We start from the raw sequence: 20220 nt of genomic DNA, 5'->3' as shown, positions 1-20220 counted from the left end.
CCAGATATTTCTTATGTTGACCAAATTGTTATTGTCTTAAGTAGTTACTGCCTAGTGGGAAAGCCAAAGAAAAATTTTTTGCTTTATCCCAATTGAACAGCATAATTGTCAATACATGTAAGACAAAATAACTAGAATGTTAGCAGATATGGACATTGATATTAAAAAAATGCAGAGGACAAACATATGTTAATGCCACTAACAGGGCTAGACGGTATACAGGTCTTCAAGCTTGTTAAAGGAATTATAATCCCACTGCAGTTTTCCTTCCATGCATTTTGATTTTGTACCAAATTTATTTACATTTTTTTGTGCGTCTATCCATAGTTAAAATATTTTAAATAACAAACTTCAAGATTCAGCTGGTGGCCTAATGTTAAAGATGATATCAGTTACTAGGTTTCTGCTAGAGCAGATACTGTGAATTCTTTAAGAAAATGATAAAAGCACATAAAAGAGCTTTATTTGAAATTGCAAATGATAATAACAAGAAACAAATCACTATTTTAGTCTAAAAAACTAACAGAAAATTTTGATATGTATGAAGCTGCATTTATGACCATATTTTAGAATGAAATATCATAAAGAATTAATGCTACTATTAAAACTCTACTACCAGTTGAATGCAGTATTATTATTATTATTATTACGTGGCATCTCCAGGGACAAACATTGACGAGAAACTCATACCCGAGCAAGCCAGTTTCCGTCCCGGAAAGTCCTGCTGTGGCCAAATTCTGAGTCTCATGCAGCACATCGAAGATGGTTAAAAGAAGAAGTTTGTGACTGGAACAGCTTTTATTGATCTTTCAGTGGCATATGACACTGTTAATCACAAGAAACTGTTGGTCAAGCTGTACCAAATAACGAAAGATTTCACCTCATGAATGTAATTAAAACCATGCTCCAGAATCGATGATTCTACGTAACTTTGCAAGGAAAGAAGAGCAGATGGAGAAATCAGAAGAATGGTTTACCTCAAGGCAGTGTATTGGCCCCGATACTCTACAATATTTATACTAACTATCAGCCAACCCACTCACAAGTAAGGAGGTTTATCTATGCCGACTACACAGCTATATGCAGTCAAGCAAGGAGTTTTGAAGAAGTTGAGAAGAGGTTGACAGAAGCCTTAGAAATACTCTCCAATTACTATGAGACCAATTACCTGAAGCCTAACCCAAACAAGACTCAGGTTTGTGCTTTCCATCTGCACAACAGGGAAGCAAAACGCCAGTTAAACATTGTCTGGAGAGGTAAACGGCTTGAACACTGCAGCAATCCCAAATATCTTGGAGTTAAGCTGGATCGTACTTTGTCATACAAGGTACATTGCCAAGAACTGAAAGGAAAAATCTATGCAAGAAATAACATCATAAGGAAAGTGACTGGCAGACGTGGGGAGCTCAACCAGAGGTACTTTGCTCCACGGCTTTGGCATCGTATTTTGCTGCAGGGGAGTACGCTGCCCTGGTGTGGGAGGCATCTGCCCATGCAAAACACGTGGATGTGGCTTTAAATGATACCATTAGGATCATAACCGGATGCCTAAGACTAACCCCAGTCAACAAGCTGTATCCCTTAGCAGGCATAGCGCCACCAGGCATAAGACATCAAGTGGCTGGTGAGACGGAGAAAAAAAAGCAGACGGACGAAAGACATCCAATGTACGGCCATATTATCATGGCTTCTTGACTCAAATCGAGGCATAGTTTTATGCAAAGAACTAAACCGTTGATCCCCAAACCTGAGGAGCGATGCCTTGTTCTATGGAGGGAATTGGTTCAACTTCAAGAAGCCCCTATAATTAAGGAAGAGTTAACCAAGGGATATCACCTACCCTATAGCACCTGGAGGACTTTGAACTGTCTTAGAGTGGTGGGAGTGTCCAGATGCAGAAGTAACCTGATGAAATGAGGTTATGCAGATGATGACAGCTGTGACTGCTGAGACGTCCAAACTGACGAACATCTTTTATGTTGCCCAGATCTAATCGATGTGTGCTCCACGGATGATATTCTGACGGTCAATGACAAGGCGATACTAGCCGCTGTTTTTTGGATGGAGAGGATATGATTGGTGTTTCGGACTCGGAAAGTAAGTACGTACCTCCATGGAGTCCAAAGACTCATCGAGGGAGGGCGCCTGCTCTACAGCTCTCCGTCTCCACTACTCAATCCACCAACTACAGCAAACTGCATCATCTACACCAATGCCATCTACTGCCCACAGACAACACCCAGCCATGCCCACAGCAGGATTTGAATCCATGACCTTTTGGCTGTAGAGCAAATATGCTGAACACTTGGCCAAACAGGCTGGCTAATATTCTTAGCGGATCCAGTCTTTTGAAATTCCTTTCTGAGTATGTTAAAGAAAAAAATTGGAGAAGAATGTGATAGATTGAAATTTAAAACTTCTAAACTGATTAAGGAAGATAATCATAATCAGAGTTTAAAAAAGAAAAGAAAGCCATTTTTTTTTTAGAAAAGTAACTTCAAAGCATGCATTTCCTTTTCTGTAAAAAATCAGTTTAATACTTTTTTATGTAAAAAAAAAAAGCTGAATTTATTAAAAATTTAATGGATTTATAAAAAAAATGATTTCAACACCAAAAATTAACCTTATCCAAGAAATTTTAAAGCAAAAATTAACCAAGTCAATAAAAATATTGACTCTATCCGATATTTATACAAACTAGCTGCTGAAATGAAATATATGTTGAATATGTCCTACATATATTTCTCACAATGCCGATATGTCATGCTTCAGGTGAAAGGTCATCTTTGCTTTGAAGAGAGTGAAGAACTATTTAAAAGGTTTTGTGATGATAGATTGAATGCTTTAGCTGTTTTATACATACAGAAAGATTTACTAGACCACATAAATTTTGATATTGTTATAGACACATTTGTACAAGAAAAGTGCAGAAAATGAAAATTTGATTAAAAATTTATTGTTCATGTTATTAACAATTAAAAGTTAGTTGCAAATTTTTCTGTTTTATTTTTATAGGTATGTGCAGTGTATTCTTGTATGACAACCAAGAAACTTCAGTGAAAACAGTCTTTGCATAAAATAAACATTATTTGAGGACTGGAAAAATGGGTGTGGCAGGGTTGTATATTGTTGCCCTACCTTTTTAATATTTATAGTGAATATGTTGTGAGAATGGCTGATTTAGACAAAGATTCAGCAGGAATTAAGATTAGTGGCATAAAAATAAATAATTTAAGATATGCAGATGGTACAACCCTCATAGCAGATTCCATTGGTTAAGAAGGAAGGTAACAAAGCCGGGTTTAATTTAAACATCAGCAAAACAAGAGTGATAGCGTCGGGCAATTTAAATGAATTTATAATAGCAGGAGATAAAATAGAAATTGTTGAAAGTTGTGATTTATTGGGATCCAGAATCAGAAATGGTGGTAAATGTGAAGATAGACATGGGGAAAAAGCCATGTTAAATCTGACAAAAATTATGAAAGATAGAAGTGTGTTAGGCCACAAAAATTAGAATTGTCAAAGCAATGGTATTTCCAGTAGTGATGTATGGATGTGAAAGCTGGATTATTAAGAAGAAAGTGAACTGATTTGTTTGAATTATGGTTGAAGGAGACTATTAAGAATCTCTAAAACCAGTAAGAAGGTTTTAGAAAATATAAAGACAGAATGCTCCTTGGAGACGAGGATCGCTAAACAGAAGTTGATGCACTTTGGACATATTATGCGAGCTGATGAATCATTGGACAAGGCAGTTATGTTGGGTAAAATTGAGGAAATGAGAAGAAGAGGAAGACCACAAAAGAGTTGGATGACAACATAAAAGAACTTACTCTTTTAGTACAGGGGGTCCCCGAGTTACGTCGGAGATCCGTTCCAAGGCCGACGTAAGGCGATTTTCAATGCAAGTCGGAATTACCATAGCCTAAGTCATGGGCGGCAATCCTTTCATTTGTTCAAGGATGCAAACTTTATCCTTGATAATAGTCTCGACTGTGATACGACTTAAGTACAACGCGCAGCCGATGTTTGTTGGCGTTTCTCCCTTTTTTGCCCTTTTAATAATGTCTAATTTCACTTCTAATGTAATGGCTTTCCTTTTCTTGGACACACTGCTCAGAAGAGTCTGCCTTATGTTTGGGAGCCATATTGAAGGGTAAAAAGTCACAAAAAAACACAAAAGTGAGAGAGCGGATGTAAACAAAGCACGCAGTACCCGAAGAGTGTATTCTGGGACCCAAGCGACACCACCTCTCCCAAACAAACGGCGTATTCTTCAGCAGCGCTCACAAACAAGTTCGCCCGCAACATTTGAATTTTACGTCGCGCTGCTTCAAGTCAAAATTTATTTTTTAAGTTATTTATGGGATTACCACCGTAAAGTCGAAACGACGCATGTTGAGGACAACATAGGTCGAGTACCCCGTGTAATTGTAAGTTCAAGAGGCTGAGGGATGGAGAACCTTTGTCCACAGGATCACCAAGAGTTAAAAATGACTGGATGGCACATAAACTTCCACCTATGAAAGGCAAAAAAGCCTTTAGCAAAAATGAATGCTGTGGGGCAGGGATCAGAAATAGAGTAATCGGCTAATATTCTTGAACTGCTGGAGGTTGTAGTAATTTGGAAATGCTTCACGAGGGTAGATAGAATTGAATTTCCTGTTTTTTTTCAGAGTATGAATAAGAAGTCAGTTGACATAACAAACATTAACTTCACATATAGGAATGCAAGACATGATAATTAATAAATAACATAAAATGGATTATTTACATATATATTTTTTTTAGTATAAAATTGCTGGCAGTGGCGTAGCTAGGGGGGAGGGTGCGGAGGGGGCGGTCCGCTCCAGGCGGCACTTTGAACCTTTTTGAAATTTTGCAGTTAATTCAAAAATACAGTCTCGAGAACTCAGTTCCAAATATTGTAATACTACCGCGAATTTTCCTCACAATTGCTGTAAGTGTTGCTAGTTGTGAGAGGAGTTTTCCTAAAAAAAATTTGATTAAGAATTACCTACATTACTATGAAATAGACTTCGTCAATGTCATCGACGATTTTGCTAACAGAAAGGCAAGAAAAATAACATTTTAGAATGTTGAAATTAAAGTTTTACTTCAAATATAAACATGGTGTTTTTTTTTCATATCCCTATTGTCATTTTGACTTTTTTTTTGTAGTATTTTTGGTGTGTATTGAGAGGGCCGGCAAACTCGGGGATTGCTCCGGGTGGCAACAGCTCTAGCTACGCCACTGATTGCCGGGACTTGCAGCACATTCTATTACTACCAGACAGTGTTGTTTGGAAGAAAATTTAAGTTCTTTATAAAAGTAATAATCTCCTGGAACATCTATACAAAGAGAGTTGTTAGAAATTGCTATGTTGACCGAATCTAAATAGAAATTATTATTGTCTGCGACCTCCAGGAATTAATGGATTTATCAAGAGGTTATAAATCGCCCAAACCAGTTCTCTTGCTTTCCTTTAAATTCATTCACACTAGATGCACTCACTATCCCTAAAGGCAAACATTTCCAATCACTCGCTGCTTTGTGAAAGAAAAACCTAGTTCTTACCTTCTTCTAGACTATAAACAAAAAATTTCATCAGACGATATCCTATAATATCCATTCAAAAGTTTATAGACCTCTATTATATCATATCACCATCTTTCTCCTATTAACCAGAATCTGCAATCCACATGCTCACAATCTGTCCTCATAATCTAAATCCCATAATCCTGATATAATTTTTGTAACTCTTCTTTGCACCATTTCCACAGCTTCTTTATCCCCTTGAAACCCGGGAGACCAAATCTGTCCATAATAATCCAGGTGTGGTCTTATGAAGGCCTTATAAAGAGGCAAAATGACTTCATTATCCTTACATATCAAGGCTTGCTTCAACATTACAATTATCCTGAGTTGTATTTGCAACTTTTGCTGTGAGACCTTTGAACTTAAATTCCTGTCCACTGTTACGTCAAGATCCCTACCCTCATCAGTTTCTTGTGGCATGATCTTGCTAATATAATAAGCCGCTGGAAATCTCATCACGCCAAAGTGCATAACTTCACACTTACTAAGAGTAAACTGACAGTTATTTTCTTTTCCCAAAATTTCCAGCCTATTCAAAGTATTTTGTAAGTGTTAGTTTTTTGTTTTTATTTCTAAGGCTGTCCATGTATTTATATTTCATTAATTTACAAGTTCTTTTTTTTTTTTAATGTCCATGGAAGTGCTTTTACCAATATTTAGTTTCTGTTGCTGGTAATCATATGCCCTTTTCTCCCATAATTAGAGCATCTTTGTTTGTAAATCTCATCAAGCTGTCTTATCATAGCTGTCCATTAAGGCTTCACCCCCTTCTGGGATGAGATTAGCATTGAAAAAGTTACTGTGCATTTTTTAAACAAAGTGTCCCTTTTATAGATAGTAAAGAAAGGACATATGTTGGCCTTCTCTTAGAAGGGATCTGTTTGTAGTTCGTGGGAATACTTTTTCATGGAGAATAGTTGTGGAAGTAGCAGACTCTTTGAGTTTGGTGCATACTCAGCAACTGTCAATTAACATTGGCACATTTTCTTACTTTTGGTGGTGCTGGTTAACTTCTAACAAAATAGAATTCAGTTCCAGTGTATGTTATTTTTCTTATCATTTGATAGATCACAGCTATAGGTTCATTATTTACAAATATTTCATGAGATGACATTAATCTAGGCCAGTGGTCGCCAGAGTGGTTGATATCGACCACTGGAGGTCGATATAACATTGTTAGGGGTTGATTCGGGCTCAGGGGTCGATAGAAAAATATAAGACATCAATCTATGGGTAATATTTAATTTGGTTAACTTGGATTACCTCCATCCTGAATGACAATGCAATTAAGAGTGAATCGTGGGAACAGTGACATGAATAGGACCTGTAAGAGGGAGAAAGGTCATGAAAATAGTTACGGAAGCAATCAAGTAGGCCAAAATAATGTATTTATTAATAAACAGATGTCGGTAGTTCTCGCCCAGCAACGAAGCACACCCTTCACATTGACAATGTTAGTAAATTGTATACTAAGTTAATAAAAGTCTTATTTTCATATATGTAAGGAAGATTGTATTATTGTTATTTTGTTATCTAAATTAAATTTTATATTTTATATATTATTTATCCCTCCTATCAAATATGTAATGTTAAGAAGGACGTCAAAAACAAAAACGTATCCCTTTGACGTTAAGCCAATATAATAATATATACTATATTATACATACAATAAACACTGTAACTATAAAATAAACAATCTAAAAACTCACATAAGCGTCTTTTTTGCTTGTCCTATTATAATTACGTAATAGTAAAATAGAGGGGGTCGATAAAAAGTCAAGAAACTCTTGAAAGGGTTGACGGTCAAAGAAGTTTGGCGACCCCTGATCTAGGCTGTTATAACATTTCAGACTTTAACTACTATTTCTTTGTGGAATAAAATGCACAAAAAATATGTATATAAAAATCCCAGGTTTTCTGTTTGTTACATTGTTAATAACTAAACAATAATTCCACTTTTGGCAGTTTGTAATTGTCAAATATAATTTGGCATTGTGGATTTGCAAAATAAGTGAAACATATTGTGAAACTGTCCTAAATATCTCAATGGTGAGCTCTAATATTCAGCCTACCTCTCATTTCTCTCTCTCTCTCTTATTGCTACACTTTTTATGCTTTCATTCATGAATAATGGTCTTCAGTTTGGTTTGTGATTAGAATCACACTTGCATGCAAGTTCAAAATTCTAAAATAAAAATCCATAGCCTTTTACCAAGTTGATGTTTAGCTTTTTTTTAATACTGAAATAATGCTAAATATGCTAAATATGATTGACAAAGGAAGCTAGTTTGTCTTGTGAAACTTGGTCTAAAAGCTTACAGGTCTTCCAAGAGGCCTTTCTGTAGGGAGGCCACAAAAAGTCAGTCTGTGAATACCATTACTTCCTCAATTAAAAAGTTCACTATAGTAAACCTGTAAACAACCTAAGAAACAGTACAGTTCACTATAGCAAACTGTTTCTACTTTTTTATAGTTTTATTATATTTTTCTAAGAGTTTTTGGAAACTGCTGTGTTAATTTTTGCCATTACATAATTTTACATTGTAATTCTTTTGAGAGTGTATATATATATATATATATATATATGTCTTGAAATTATTTAAATTTTTGAATGTCATCTTCTGATATTGGTCTAATACAGGCAGCAGCAGATCCTGATCAAAGTGTTAAAAATGGTTCAGAATTAGTTGATCGATTACTGAAGGTAAGAATTGACAAAATTGTATGGTATTTGCTTACTTTACATTTTATTTCTTAATATATTATTATGTGGTTATATTTAAAGAGAAATTTTTTCTTTTTTTGCAACTCTAGCTTAATGGAGATATATTCATGCATTTAACTCCCACTTGATTTACTCTCCTGACTAAGTCTCCCATTACTTCCCTTAAACACTCCTTTACCACTTCCCATGTACTATCAACATCCAATCCCTGCAGTTCCACATGTCATGGCACTGATCCAATCTCCTAAGTATGTCATACTTACCAGTCTCACTAATGCCAGTAACCTTTGGCCGATAAGAACTAACCATTGCCAAAAATTCTCCCCCCTTGTATCAAATGCTCCTGGTATTAGTGTACATGAAGTGTAATAGTCACTTAGACACACCACTATCATGACGCTTTATACTAACTATCCCATTCTGGTTCATTACCATTAATATTAACTTAGGCATTTTATATGCATACTTATACTCAACTGCCTCACTGATGTCTGCATATCCACCAAACAGCTTCCCCCCCCCTCCTCAAAGCTCTAGTTTCAATGATTTTGCACATCCATTTTCACTTCATTCAACAACGCTTTTTTCAGACTATGAACACAAGAGCCATTCAGATGCAAACAATCCTTCTTGTATAAGTCCTTTTGCCCATCAAATTCACTCAGCACATCCACAAACTCCACACCACTCCTGCATAGCATATGCATCAATTCATTCGCTATTATGCTCCTCCTCAGCTCTACTGTCATACCATGGCAGCAGACTCACTATCGTAACTCTCTCACTCTTCCTCTTTTGCTACTTCCAGCAATTATTTCATGTTCTCTCTCTCTCTCTCTCTCTCATGCATACTTTTCTACTTTCAAGTCATTCATTCCAGCTAAAGAAACTATGATGGGAGGAATGGTGAGAATCTGTGTATAAGAGCGACAATGTTATGTAACTGTGTTAATGATGGGAATGGGCATTATCATGGAAATGAGTATGAGGTGAAAACAATTTTGTGTTCATCTGATTTGGACTTATTGATCATATGCAAGGATGTCTGCATAAATAAGGTGCTGGATAAGACCTTTGAAAGTTGTCCAGCTGTGTCATGCAGACTAGAAAGAGCATACAAAAAAGCTTACAGGTAGCTTATTATCCCTGTACACAAATGTTAGGAGTATTAGAAACAAAAGGATAGTTTGTTGCATTGATAAATAGATTGGGACCTCAGATTGTAGGTATTAGCGAGACCAGCTATCTGAGCCAGCCATACTGATATCAAACATAAAGGGTACAGTATTTTTAGGAAAGATAGACATTATAGTAGAGGAGGAAGTGTGCTACTAATGATATTGGATTACTTAAATCCAGTTGAGACTCCATCTGGAGTAAGGTGGAGTCTAACAAGTACAAATATACAGTGAAGTGTTGTTACAGATGTAATGGATTGCTTGATAGTGATGAAGAATTCATAAACAAAAAACAAAGATGAGTGTGAAACAAGTAATCATAATGGGGGACTTTTAACTATCCAAACATTGATTAGATAGTAGAGAAATCTTGTGAGAAGAATGAAACCAAATTTATTGAGCTGTTGCAAGACAACTTCCTCAAGCAACATGTCACAGAAGGAACTCAAGGTCGAAGAGTGTTTATAGTGTCAGAGGGAGTTTCATTTAAAGGCGTAACTAACATGTAATTTAAAGACAGTGGTTGTCCTCTGGTTGGTGACAGTGATAATGCAATATTCACTTATGAAGTGGCTAAGTTTATGAATGTTCCATGCAGAAAAGGTTAAATGCTGAGCCGCAAAACAGGAAATTATGACTGAGGAATATGCTAGATTCTTTGCCATGGTATCGGTTGTTAGATAGGAAGGATATTGACAGCATGGGAAGCATTTAAAAAAATGTTTAAATGATATTCTTTCATTTAAATATTTTTAAATATTTAAATGATAATGTTTAAATGATAGTGTCCCTAGTGTTCAAAGAATAAATAGGGTAGGATGAAATGGATGTGTAATCTTATTAAGCAAAAAATTCATAAGAAAACAAGATGTGGAAGGAATACTATGTGCATATGCATAAGGATGGTGTCAGGCATGAAATTATAAGAAGCTGGTTAGAAGAATTACAACTATTATACAGTCATACCCTGACATACGCTACCTTGACTTACGCAAATCCAGAGTTACACGGTTTCTTATATGTACGTATTCCCATCCCGCTTCACTCCTCACAACTAGTCGTATCTATCTTTCAGGCACCGGCCGCATTCACCAGTGTCGCACATGCTGTGAACAAGCACTGATGTGTTTCGCGCGGTCTCCATTCATACACGATTTTTTATAGTCTACAAACATTTGATTGTTTAATGTTATGTTCTTGATAAAAATTTTATCACATAAAAAATAATAATGTCATCCAAAAGAAGCAAGTCCGATTCTTCTACAGCTAGCAAGAAAAGAAAAACATTGGCTTTGGAAACAAAACTCAACATTATTAAGGATTTTGAAGCCGGAATGAAAATTTGTGAGTTAGCAAAGAAGTTCGATCTACAGGAATCCACAGTAAGAACAATCATAAAAGAAAGGTTTACAGGTTTTGGAGGACATAGATTCTAACGAGGAACGAATTGTAGCCACAAGGCAAGGAATAAAAAAATCATTAGCTTGCTATGAAAAAATTTTGCTTGACAAGAAAAAGACATTATGCCGTCAGACTAATCTATTCGATTTTATGAAACATTCAACATCAAAATAACTTTCTTTTTTTTATGTACGAAAAACTACAATTATGATTATATTTCTTAAAAAATATAGGTGTTTTTGTAAACCTTTGGTCCCAATTGTATGTTTGTATATATAAATTACATGCAAAATTATACCCCGAGTTACGCGAATTCGACTTACGCGCTTTTTGTTAGTCCCACCTACCGCATAACTTCGGGGTTTTACTGTACAGAAAGCGAAGTCTAAGGTTTGGAGGCTGAAGAGGTGGACATAACATGTTTATAACAGGATCTGCTAAATGTGAAAATCATTCCAAGTAGAGAAAAGTTGAGCCTGGTTGATGAGCAGAATATTATTAGAAGTTAGGGAGAGTGAAGCATGGTGTTTTTTCTTTTCGGACATAAAACAGGATTATGTTTTAGTGATACTGAAATCACCAGGTTTATCCTCATCCCACTTGAGCATGATAAGGAGATCGGTATTTAAAACATTGGTTGTAGAATTGAAGGTTGGGTCACTTGTTCACTACAAGGTCTTGTGAATGAAGAACAGGAATGGTGAGCACTGTCATCAGCAAAACTATCAGTAGAATTGGATATTGGAATGATCATTGATGTATAGGAAGAAGAGTGTAAGTGAAAGCACAGTCATGGTGCATACTGGTATGGACGACAAAAATCTGATAATTCATTTTCGAAATTATGGATTTTACAACCATGTTATAACTAACTCTTTTTATTATCCCGACGTTTTGATCTTCATATCAAGATTGTCGTCATCTGGAGCATACACAAATATACAAGACAAGCTGAGTTACATTACAAACCATAAGCTACAGAAACAATGATTTGATCACATGTTATTCTACTGGCATGACCTCTAGTGGAAAAAAAAATTATTTATAAATTACATCAAGCTAGATTTAATTTAAGATAACACGAATAAACATTTTTTCTTATAGATAGGACATCATTGTTCTTTCAGTAACGATGATGTCCTATTTTTAGTATTACAATTGTTATTTCTGATTTAGGATCCTGGATTCACTACAGTCCTGTTTATAGTTGTTCTTAGAGAGGCAGGTTGCGTGGGTCAAATATATGCCTTCCATAATTATGGGATTTATAGACCTTCATTATTGTTCAGATTGGCATGCTTGATAATGATCTTGCAGGCTTTCTTAAATTTGCGTTTATACCATGTTTTTGTGTGATGTACACAACTAGTGCTTTTCCAGTCAATTCTATGTATCATGTTGGAGGTTTAATGGATTTTTTACAACACTCAAAAAGAATTAAAATAGAATTTAATACTTCCTATATTTCGTCCTAGTCACTAGGACATCTATGGGGATTACAAAAACAATTAACGTAACATATACACAAATAACACACAATACTAAGCCCAACCAGGTGGGTGACACTAAAGTCCTATCTAGATAGAGCGCTCTCTAAGGGTAGTAGTAGGTGGCCTGGAATGTAAGGTGGGAACTCTGGTGATGAGTGTTTCCCAAATCTTTGAAAGCTTAATGCAACCATATTTATTGAGATTTGGTTGGTTTTTGAGAGCTGCTGCAGCTTCTAAGAAAAGTGTCTCTTTCTTGAATTTGCTGTGGTGGAGCATGGTGGTTTTCTTCCATGATACCCTGTGGGTGGTGTCCAAAACATGGTCAGCCAAGCCTGAATGGCCATAGTTGTGTTTGAAGATGTAAGACTTGTGTTCCTCTAGACGGATGGATGCTGATCTGCCTGTCTGTCCAAAGTACGCCAGCTTACAGGAACAGGGTACTTTGTAAACTCCAGGCAGAGAGAGAGGAGGGAGCTGATCTTTCGTAGAACGGATAAGGGTAGCCAGTTTGTGGTGGGGCTTATATACTGTGTGTAGATTGTACTGTTTTAGTATCTTGGCTATTTTTTCGGATGTGCCACGGATGTAGGGTAAAACTCTTACCAAGAGAGCCCACAATCTTTGTTCCAGTGGAACCGCCCTCACTACTGAGTTTAACCACATACACAGCACATTCCTCTCCAATGGCTACAGCGATCACAGTATCAAAAAAATAATCAACTCCTCCCCCATTCCCCGTCCTTCTCGTCAACAAGATTTTAAAAATGCCATCACCATACCCTACATCCGTGGCACATCCGAAAAAATAGCCAAGATACTAAAACAGTACAATCTACACACAGCATATAAGCCCCACCGCAAACTGGCTACCCTTATCCGTTCTACGAAAGATCAGCTCCCTCCTCTCTCTCTGCCTGGAGTTTACAAAGTACCCTGTTCCTGTAAGCTGGCGTACTTTGGACAGACAGGCAGATCAGCATCCATCCGTCTAGAGGAACTCAAGTCTTACATCTTCAAACACAACTATGGCCATTCAAGCTTGGCTGACCATGTTTTGGACACCACCCACAGGGTATCATAGAAGAAAACCACCATGCTCCACCACAGCAAATTCAAGAAAGAGAGACTTTTCTTAGAAGCTGCAGCAGCTCTCAAAAACCAACCAAATCTCAATAAATATGGTTGCATTAAGCTTTCGAAGATTTGGGAAACACTCATCACCAGAGTTCCCACCTTACATTCCAGGCCACCTACTACTACCCTTAGAGAGCGCTCTATCTAGATAGGACTTTAGTGTCACCCACGTGGTTGGGCTTAGTATTGTGTGTTATTTGTGTATATGTTACGTTAATTGTTTTTGTAATCCCCGTAGATGTCCTAGTGACTAGGACGAAATATAGGAAGTATTAAATTCTATTTTAATTCTTTTTGAGTGTTGTAAAAAATCCATTAAACCCCCAACATGATGTCCTCACAGCACTTAAGCCTCTACACACGTATTCAATTCTATGTAAGGTGTTTAGGGCATGATCAGAAAGACCAGCTTCACCATAATTATTATATTTAATGTGTCGTTTATGTTCTTTTTGTCTGATCGGAATTGTGTATCCTGTTTCTCCTATATATAGTATGTTACAGTGCAATGAATACGGTATACTCCAGGGTGGGCCAGCAGGTGGAGTGGGTCTTTGGACGAGTTGAGTAAGCTTTTTAATTTTGCAGGGGGTTTAAAGGTGGCTTTGAGGTTGTCTGATGTCCCTTTAATGTAGGGAATGGTTATAGTTTTGTTGTGGTCTGGTTTGTCTTTATTTTTTATTGAGGTCGTTAGAGAATTTTGTTAATTTTGTTTTGGCTGTACCCATTTTTTTGGAAGGTATTGCTGATCACTTTAAATTCGTCTTTCAGTGCCTGTTCACTGGAGCAGATTTTCAGATCCCTGTTTTTTAGAGTATTGATGACACCTATTTTTTTTTTGGTGGTGGTGGTAGGAGTTTATGTGTCTATATTGGCCAGTATGTGTCGGTTTTCGGTAAACCGTGACGGAAAGATTGCCAGAAGGAAGATGTGTGACAAGTGTATCTAGAAACAGAAGTGTGTTCTGTTTTTCAATCTCAATTGTGAACTGTATGCATTTGTGTTGTTTGTTTAGGTGGCTAAGGAATGTGTTTAGTGTCTGGCAGCCATGGGACCAGATTGCGAAAACATCGTCACCGTATCTAAGCCAGATTTTGGGTTTTAAAGGGGAGGAACCTAAAGCAAGTTGCTCACCCTGTTTTCACGATCTGACCTAAAGCAAGTTGCTAACCATGTTTTCGCGATCTGGTCCCATGGTTGCCAGATACTAGACACATTCCTTAGCCACCTAAACAAACAACACAAATGCATACAGTTCACAATTGAGATTGAAAAACAGAACACACTTCTGTTTCTAGATACACTTGTCACACGTCTTCTTTCTGGCAATCTTTCCTTCATGGTTTACCGAAAACCGACACATACTGGCCAATATATACACATAAACTCCTACCATCAATACTCTAAAAAACAGGGCTCTGAAAATCTGCTCCAGTGAACAGGCACTGAAAGACGAATTTAAAGTGAACAGCAATACTTTCCAAAAAAATGGGTACAGCCAAAACAAAATTAACAAAATTCTCTACATGACCTCAATAAAAAACAAAGACAAACCAAACTACAACAAAACTATAACCATTCCCTACATTAAAGGGACATCAGACAACCTCAAAGCCACCTTTAAACCTCCTGCAAAATTAAAAAGCTTACTCAACTCATCCAAAGACCCACTCCAACTGCTGGCCCACCCTGGAGTATACCGTATTCATTGTACCTGTAACATACTATATATAGGAGAAACAGGATGCACAGTTCCTATCAGACAAAATGAACATAAACGACACATTAAATATAATAATTATGGTGAAGCTGGCCTTTCTGATCATGCCCTAAACACCTTACATAGAATTGACTGGAAAAGCACTAGTTGTGTACATCACACAAAAACATGGTATGAACGCAAATTTGAGAAAGCCTGCGAGATCATTATCAAGCACGCCAATCTGAACAATAATGAAGGCCTATAAATTCTATACATATGGAAGGCATATATTCGACCCATGCAACCTGCCTCTCTATGAACAACTATAAACAGGACTGTAGTGAATCCAGGATCCTAAATCAGAAATAACAATTGCAATACTAAAAATAGGACATCATTGTTACTGAAAGAACAATGATGTCCTATCTATAAGAAAAAATGTTTATTCGTGTTATCTTAAATTAAATCTAGCTTGATGTAATTTATAAATAATTTTTTTTCCCACTAGAGGTCATGCCAGTAGAATAACATGTGATCAAATCATTGTTTCTCTAGCTTATGGTTTGTAATGTAACTCAGCTTGTCTTGTATATTTGTGTATGCTCCAGATGATGATGATCTTGATATGAAGATCGAAACATTGGGATAATAAAAAGTGTTAGTTATAACACGGTTGTAAAATTCATAATTTCGAAAATGAATGCTGATCACCATGTAACACTAAAAGAAAGGAAATATCTGATAAACTATTCACCGTGATCCTCAATGAATGACGGGAGAGGAAGCTGGTGATCATAAAAGGTTAGAGAAAGATCATAAGATAGTTTCTTGGCCAGAAGGCCACGATGCCAGACTTGGCGAAATGCCTTGGAAATATAGAAGCAACCACTTGAGTTTCACCAAAATTTTCCATTGTTTGTGCCCGGAGGTGGATAATGTTAACTATCAGATTGCTGTGGAGATAGAGAGTGGTGTAATTCATATTGGTGATGCTAATTTAATTAATGAGTCTTGCATTAGGATTCAGTTGGCTTGATGACTTTTCCATTATTTTCAAAAGTAATGAAGTGATAACAGTAGGGAAATGGTTTGGTGGTTCACTTTTTTTTCTTTTTGAGAAGTTGGATGAATGTTTGCTTCCTAGCTGTTGGTTAGATACCAGATGAGTATGACAGCTTTAAGAGTTGCTACAAGATGGATGTTAGTTCTGGAGCACAAGATTTTAGTAAAACTGGAGATATACCCTCAGGGTCAGGAGGCTTGCCAGTATTAAAACTATTGAGTACTTTTTTTATCTTGTTCTTCTGACAAAAGTTGCATAGGAGGCACTGTCTATAGTTTGTGGGAAAATGGCAAGAGATTTTTGCCTAAACAAGAGTTAGAGGAAAAGACCGATGTCAAGAGGGCATTTGTCTTCAGGAGATGTTACCATTGTACTATCAGGTGGAAACATGGAAAGACAGAAGTTGCATCTCACAACTTTGACATGGCATGTTAATATCGCACTATCTGCCATTTGAGTAGGAGTCAAGTTTAGTGCATTGGGTCCTTGCAAAATTGATCTGCTTTGTGTTTGTTAATGTTTTTTTTATGGGATATAGTGTAAGCTTAGTGATAGGGTAGAGTTTTTGACTTGAGGCAGTGGATGTTTGCTAAGTTTTGAGCTTGGACTGCTTTGGCACATTTGTTGGAGAACCTGGGCTTGGATAAGAGTTGAGGATTTTGAGTGTTAAAGGTAATAAAAGCACTCATCCCTGTAAGAATGATTTTGAATATTAGATAACAGCAAGTGCTGAGATCAGAAGTAATCAGGCCATGGAAATGAGGCATAGAAATCCCAATGGTCATCCCAGTTGGAACTATTGTAGTGGTATAGGTTGGGGCTGGGTTTGATTGTAAGGGAGACAATCGGTAGAACAGCAAACATGAAGAAGGTTATGGTCAGACATGTCAAGAGAATAACAAGCATCAGTGGTATATATGAAGGGAGAGCTGGTTAAGATGTCTGGGTGTTGTCATCAGAGTAGATAAACTACAGAGTATTTTATCTCTAATATTTTCAAGGACTTTTTAATAGCAGTTAATTCAAATGTTTTTTCCATAAGCTGTATAATTATCAACATTTTAAAGAATAAGTCTCTTTGTATATGTTCTTTTACGAGACTGAATTTAATGTGAATCTCATCCACAAACTTAATGTACTGTTATCATGTGTTAGTACTATCAGTATGCTTATGGATAGAGAATCTGGTATTCCTTTGCTAGAGAGACCAAACAAGTGTCAACAAGCTTGGTCATATAATTCAAGGGAATCTCCCTTGAATTAACCTTTGCCTGACCAGCCAATCTCCTCTCATGCTGCACCTTTTCCTTCTTTACCATGCTTGACATCTTCCTAGCTGCACTTTATACTCTTCATGGATCTGAACACCACCAACTGTCTTGTGCCTCCTCCATAGCATTTTCTTTTCCAATATAACTTGCTTGATTTCATTGTTCATCCATTTCACTCACTGTGTTTACTCACTTAACCTTTGGTAAGCAGTTATACATTGCTTGTGTCAGATACTGCCTTATGAATTTCTGCACTGTTGTGCAGAAAAGATGTTGCACTGTCAACATCTTTTCTGCTCAGCTCATCTACTCAATGAATGTACTGATGCTAATTGACTCTTTACAGAGCTTCCCATAATCACCTGCTTTATATTTCCACATTTATCCATTTTTGGCAGTAATCTTTTCTTATGTCACCACTTCCTAAACAAGTACCTCATGATCACTCTCTCACCAACTGGTGGCAGTGTTAATATCTCATCAACAATTACATCTAGTGAAGTTATTGCCAAATCCAAAACATTAAGGCCTCTAGTTGCTTCAGTCACATGTTACCTAAGATATTTATCTCTCAGAAATTCAATAAACTCACTCTTCTTATTCCCATACACTATTTCCTCCTTCCATTCTGTTTTCTTGTAATCAAAAGTCTCCATCTTGATCACCTTCTTTTTACATGCCCAACCAATTTGCCTACACATTTCACAGTCCGTATTCTCTACATCCCTGACCTATAACAGTATCCTATCAGATATACTAGCCTGTTAATTTCAACTTCACACCACACAGATTCAAAATCTATACATGTACTATCAACTTCCCCACTTTGTGGACACAGTTCCTCTGCAGTCATTAACAGCGCTTCTCCTACTCTTTTTACATTCCTATCCTTCCAGAAAATTATATATCCTTCCGTTTCTGTTCCTGACATCACATTCTCCTCAGACAACCAAGTTTCACTTATTCCAATTATCTTTGGGCATACTGACTCGATTAATGCAACAAACTCAGCTCTATTGTTTTGAATACTCCTTACATTTGTGTAGGATCATGCCCTTGAACACCTTACATAGAACACCTTACAAATGGCCCCAGAGACACACACTGTGTCTCTGGGGCCATTGTACCAGCATCAACATTTTTCGTTGTAGCTGCTATTCCACACCTCTCTCTCTTTGGGAAAAACCCTGTAAAAAAAAACTCACTCAGCATTGTTCTAATTCCAAATAAAACTTCACAGGGAAACCTAGGGAAAAAATATTTGTGAATACTAATAACAAGTATTTTTATTATTATTCATATGAAATAAGGAAGCTATGAATTTTTCTTTTGAGATCCATTTCTTAGAGTAGAGAACTTTTCATCCATTCTAAAATTTGTTAGCTAACAGACTTCTTATAGGAACTAAAATAGGCGTGTACAGCATATTATACATAGTGGTGAAATACTACTGCATTTCATTTTTCATTGTATGAAAAATGCTGTATGTAATATTAAAAATTAATAATCTCCCTCACCCCTTTGTCTGCCTGTTTGCACATACATAATAAAGAAATGAGAGAGAGAGAGAGAAGAGAGAAAAAGAAAGAAAAATATAAGGAGAAAAGAAAGTTCATCAAAATTGTTCACTTTTTTTTTTTTTCATTATTTATCGTTTCTTAAACATTATATTACTTTTTGCTGGCATAGTTGGCTGAATGGTTAGTGCATCTGCTCCCCAACCAACAGGCTGAAGCTTTGAACCCTGTGTCTTGGCCAAGGATTGCTGTGATTGTCTTTAGGTGGATGATTAATTTCATCATCAGATGTGAGACCTCTGCCCTGCTTATTGGACATCTGATATGGCTTGAAAAAGTTCCATCTTTAGTCTCTAGAGCAGGGTGTTCAGATTATGTAAATAAATTATATAAAATTAATGAAAATTTAAAAATCCTCTAAGAAATCCTTAACCTATTTATGGTATTGATATACTGTAGGTTTAATTAAGAATAAACTACAAAAAAAAACAGAAAAATTCATGTGAAAAAACTTGATGTTTATTAGTAAAATTTTTGCCTATGTGACATAGGCATCTTCAGTAAAATTTCACATGCACCTACACATTGATGTGTGTGTGATGGAAGTTTTTTCACTTGGCTATGTTACCAGTTGTATATTTGGTTTAATCCTTTATCCAAGTGTAAGCAAACAAAGTTTGCCCCTGAAGTATTTTCAGGATTGGGGCAACTCGTGGTAAAGGTGGTATAAGTTCTGATCACTTGCCTTAGTATCCCATAATGCAAAGCACATATCCTTATGGGTATGTATAATGCTATTCATTATGGAAAGGGTCACTACTCAGACTGGTTTCGACCTTTATTGAGGTCTCGTCAGTGGGAGCCAGACCCAGAGATGGTGATACTAAGGTAGAAGTAATGCAGAAGTCATATCACCATATACCAGTTGCCAAAAAGTGTCAACACCTTATTATTAAAATTCTCTGGATTAGAGATAGTTGATGGAAGTTAGTGATCAGAACTTATACCAACTTTATCACAAGTTGCCCCAGTCCTGAAAATACTTCAGGTGCAAACTTTGTTTGCTTACAGTTGGATAAGGGATTAAATCAAATATACAATTAGTAGCATAGTCAAGTGAAAAAACTTCCATAAACT

General features: G+C 36.5%; 1 protein-coding gene across 3 annotated transcripts in view; it reads left to right on the top strand.

Annotated features, from left to right (window-relative positions):
• The window catches only part of LOC150100911 (protein VAC14 homolog), a 315351-nt gene that overhangs the window by 89447 nt on the left and 205684 nt on the right, over positions 1–20220 (top strand). For all 3 annotated transcript variants that reach the window (XR_016549127.1, XM_090401162.1, XM_090401163.1), the window contains exon 4: positions 8244–8306. Coding sequence is in view for 2 of the 3 variants with exons in the window: in XM_090401162.1 (XP_090257288.1) it covers positions 8244–8306 (63 nt within the window). In the remaining variant the exon portion in view is untranslated. The remainder of the gene's footprint in view (positions 1–8243; positions 8307–20220) is intronic.

This window comes from Typopeltis vanoorti, chromosome 12 (genome assembly GCF_054136105.1).
Source record: "Typopeltis vanoorti isolate ZY-2024b chromosome 12, IOZ_Tvanoo_1.0, whole genome shotgun sequence".
Taxonomy (NCBI): domain Eukaryota; kingdom Metazoa; phylum Arthropoda; class Arachnida; order Uropygi; family Thelyphonidae; genus Typopeltis; species Typopeltis vanoorti.
The sequence above is the reverse complement of the archived record's forward strand: the minus strand, read 5'-3'. Positions and strand labels throughout refer to the sequence as shown.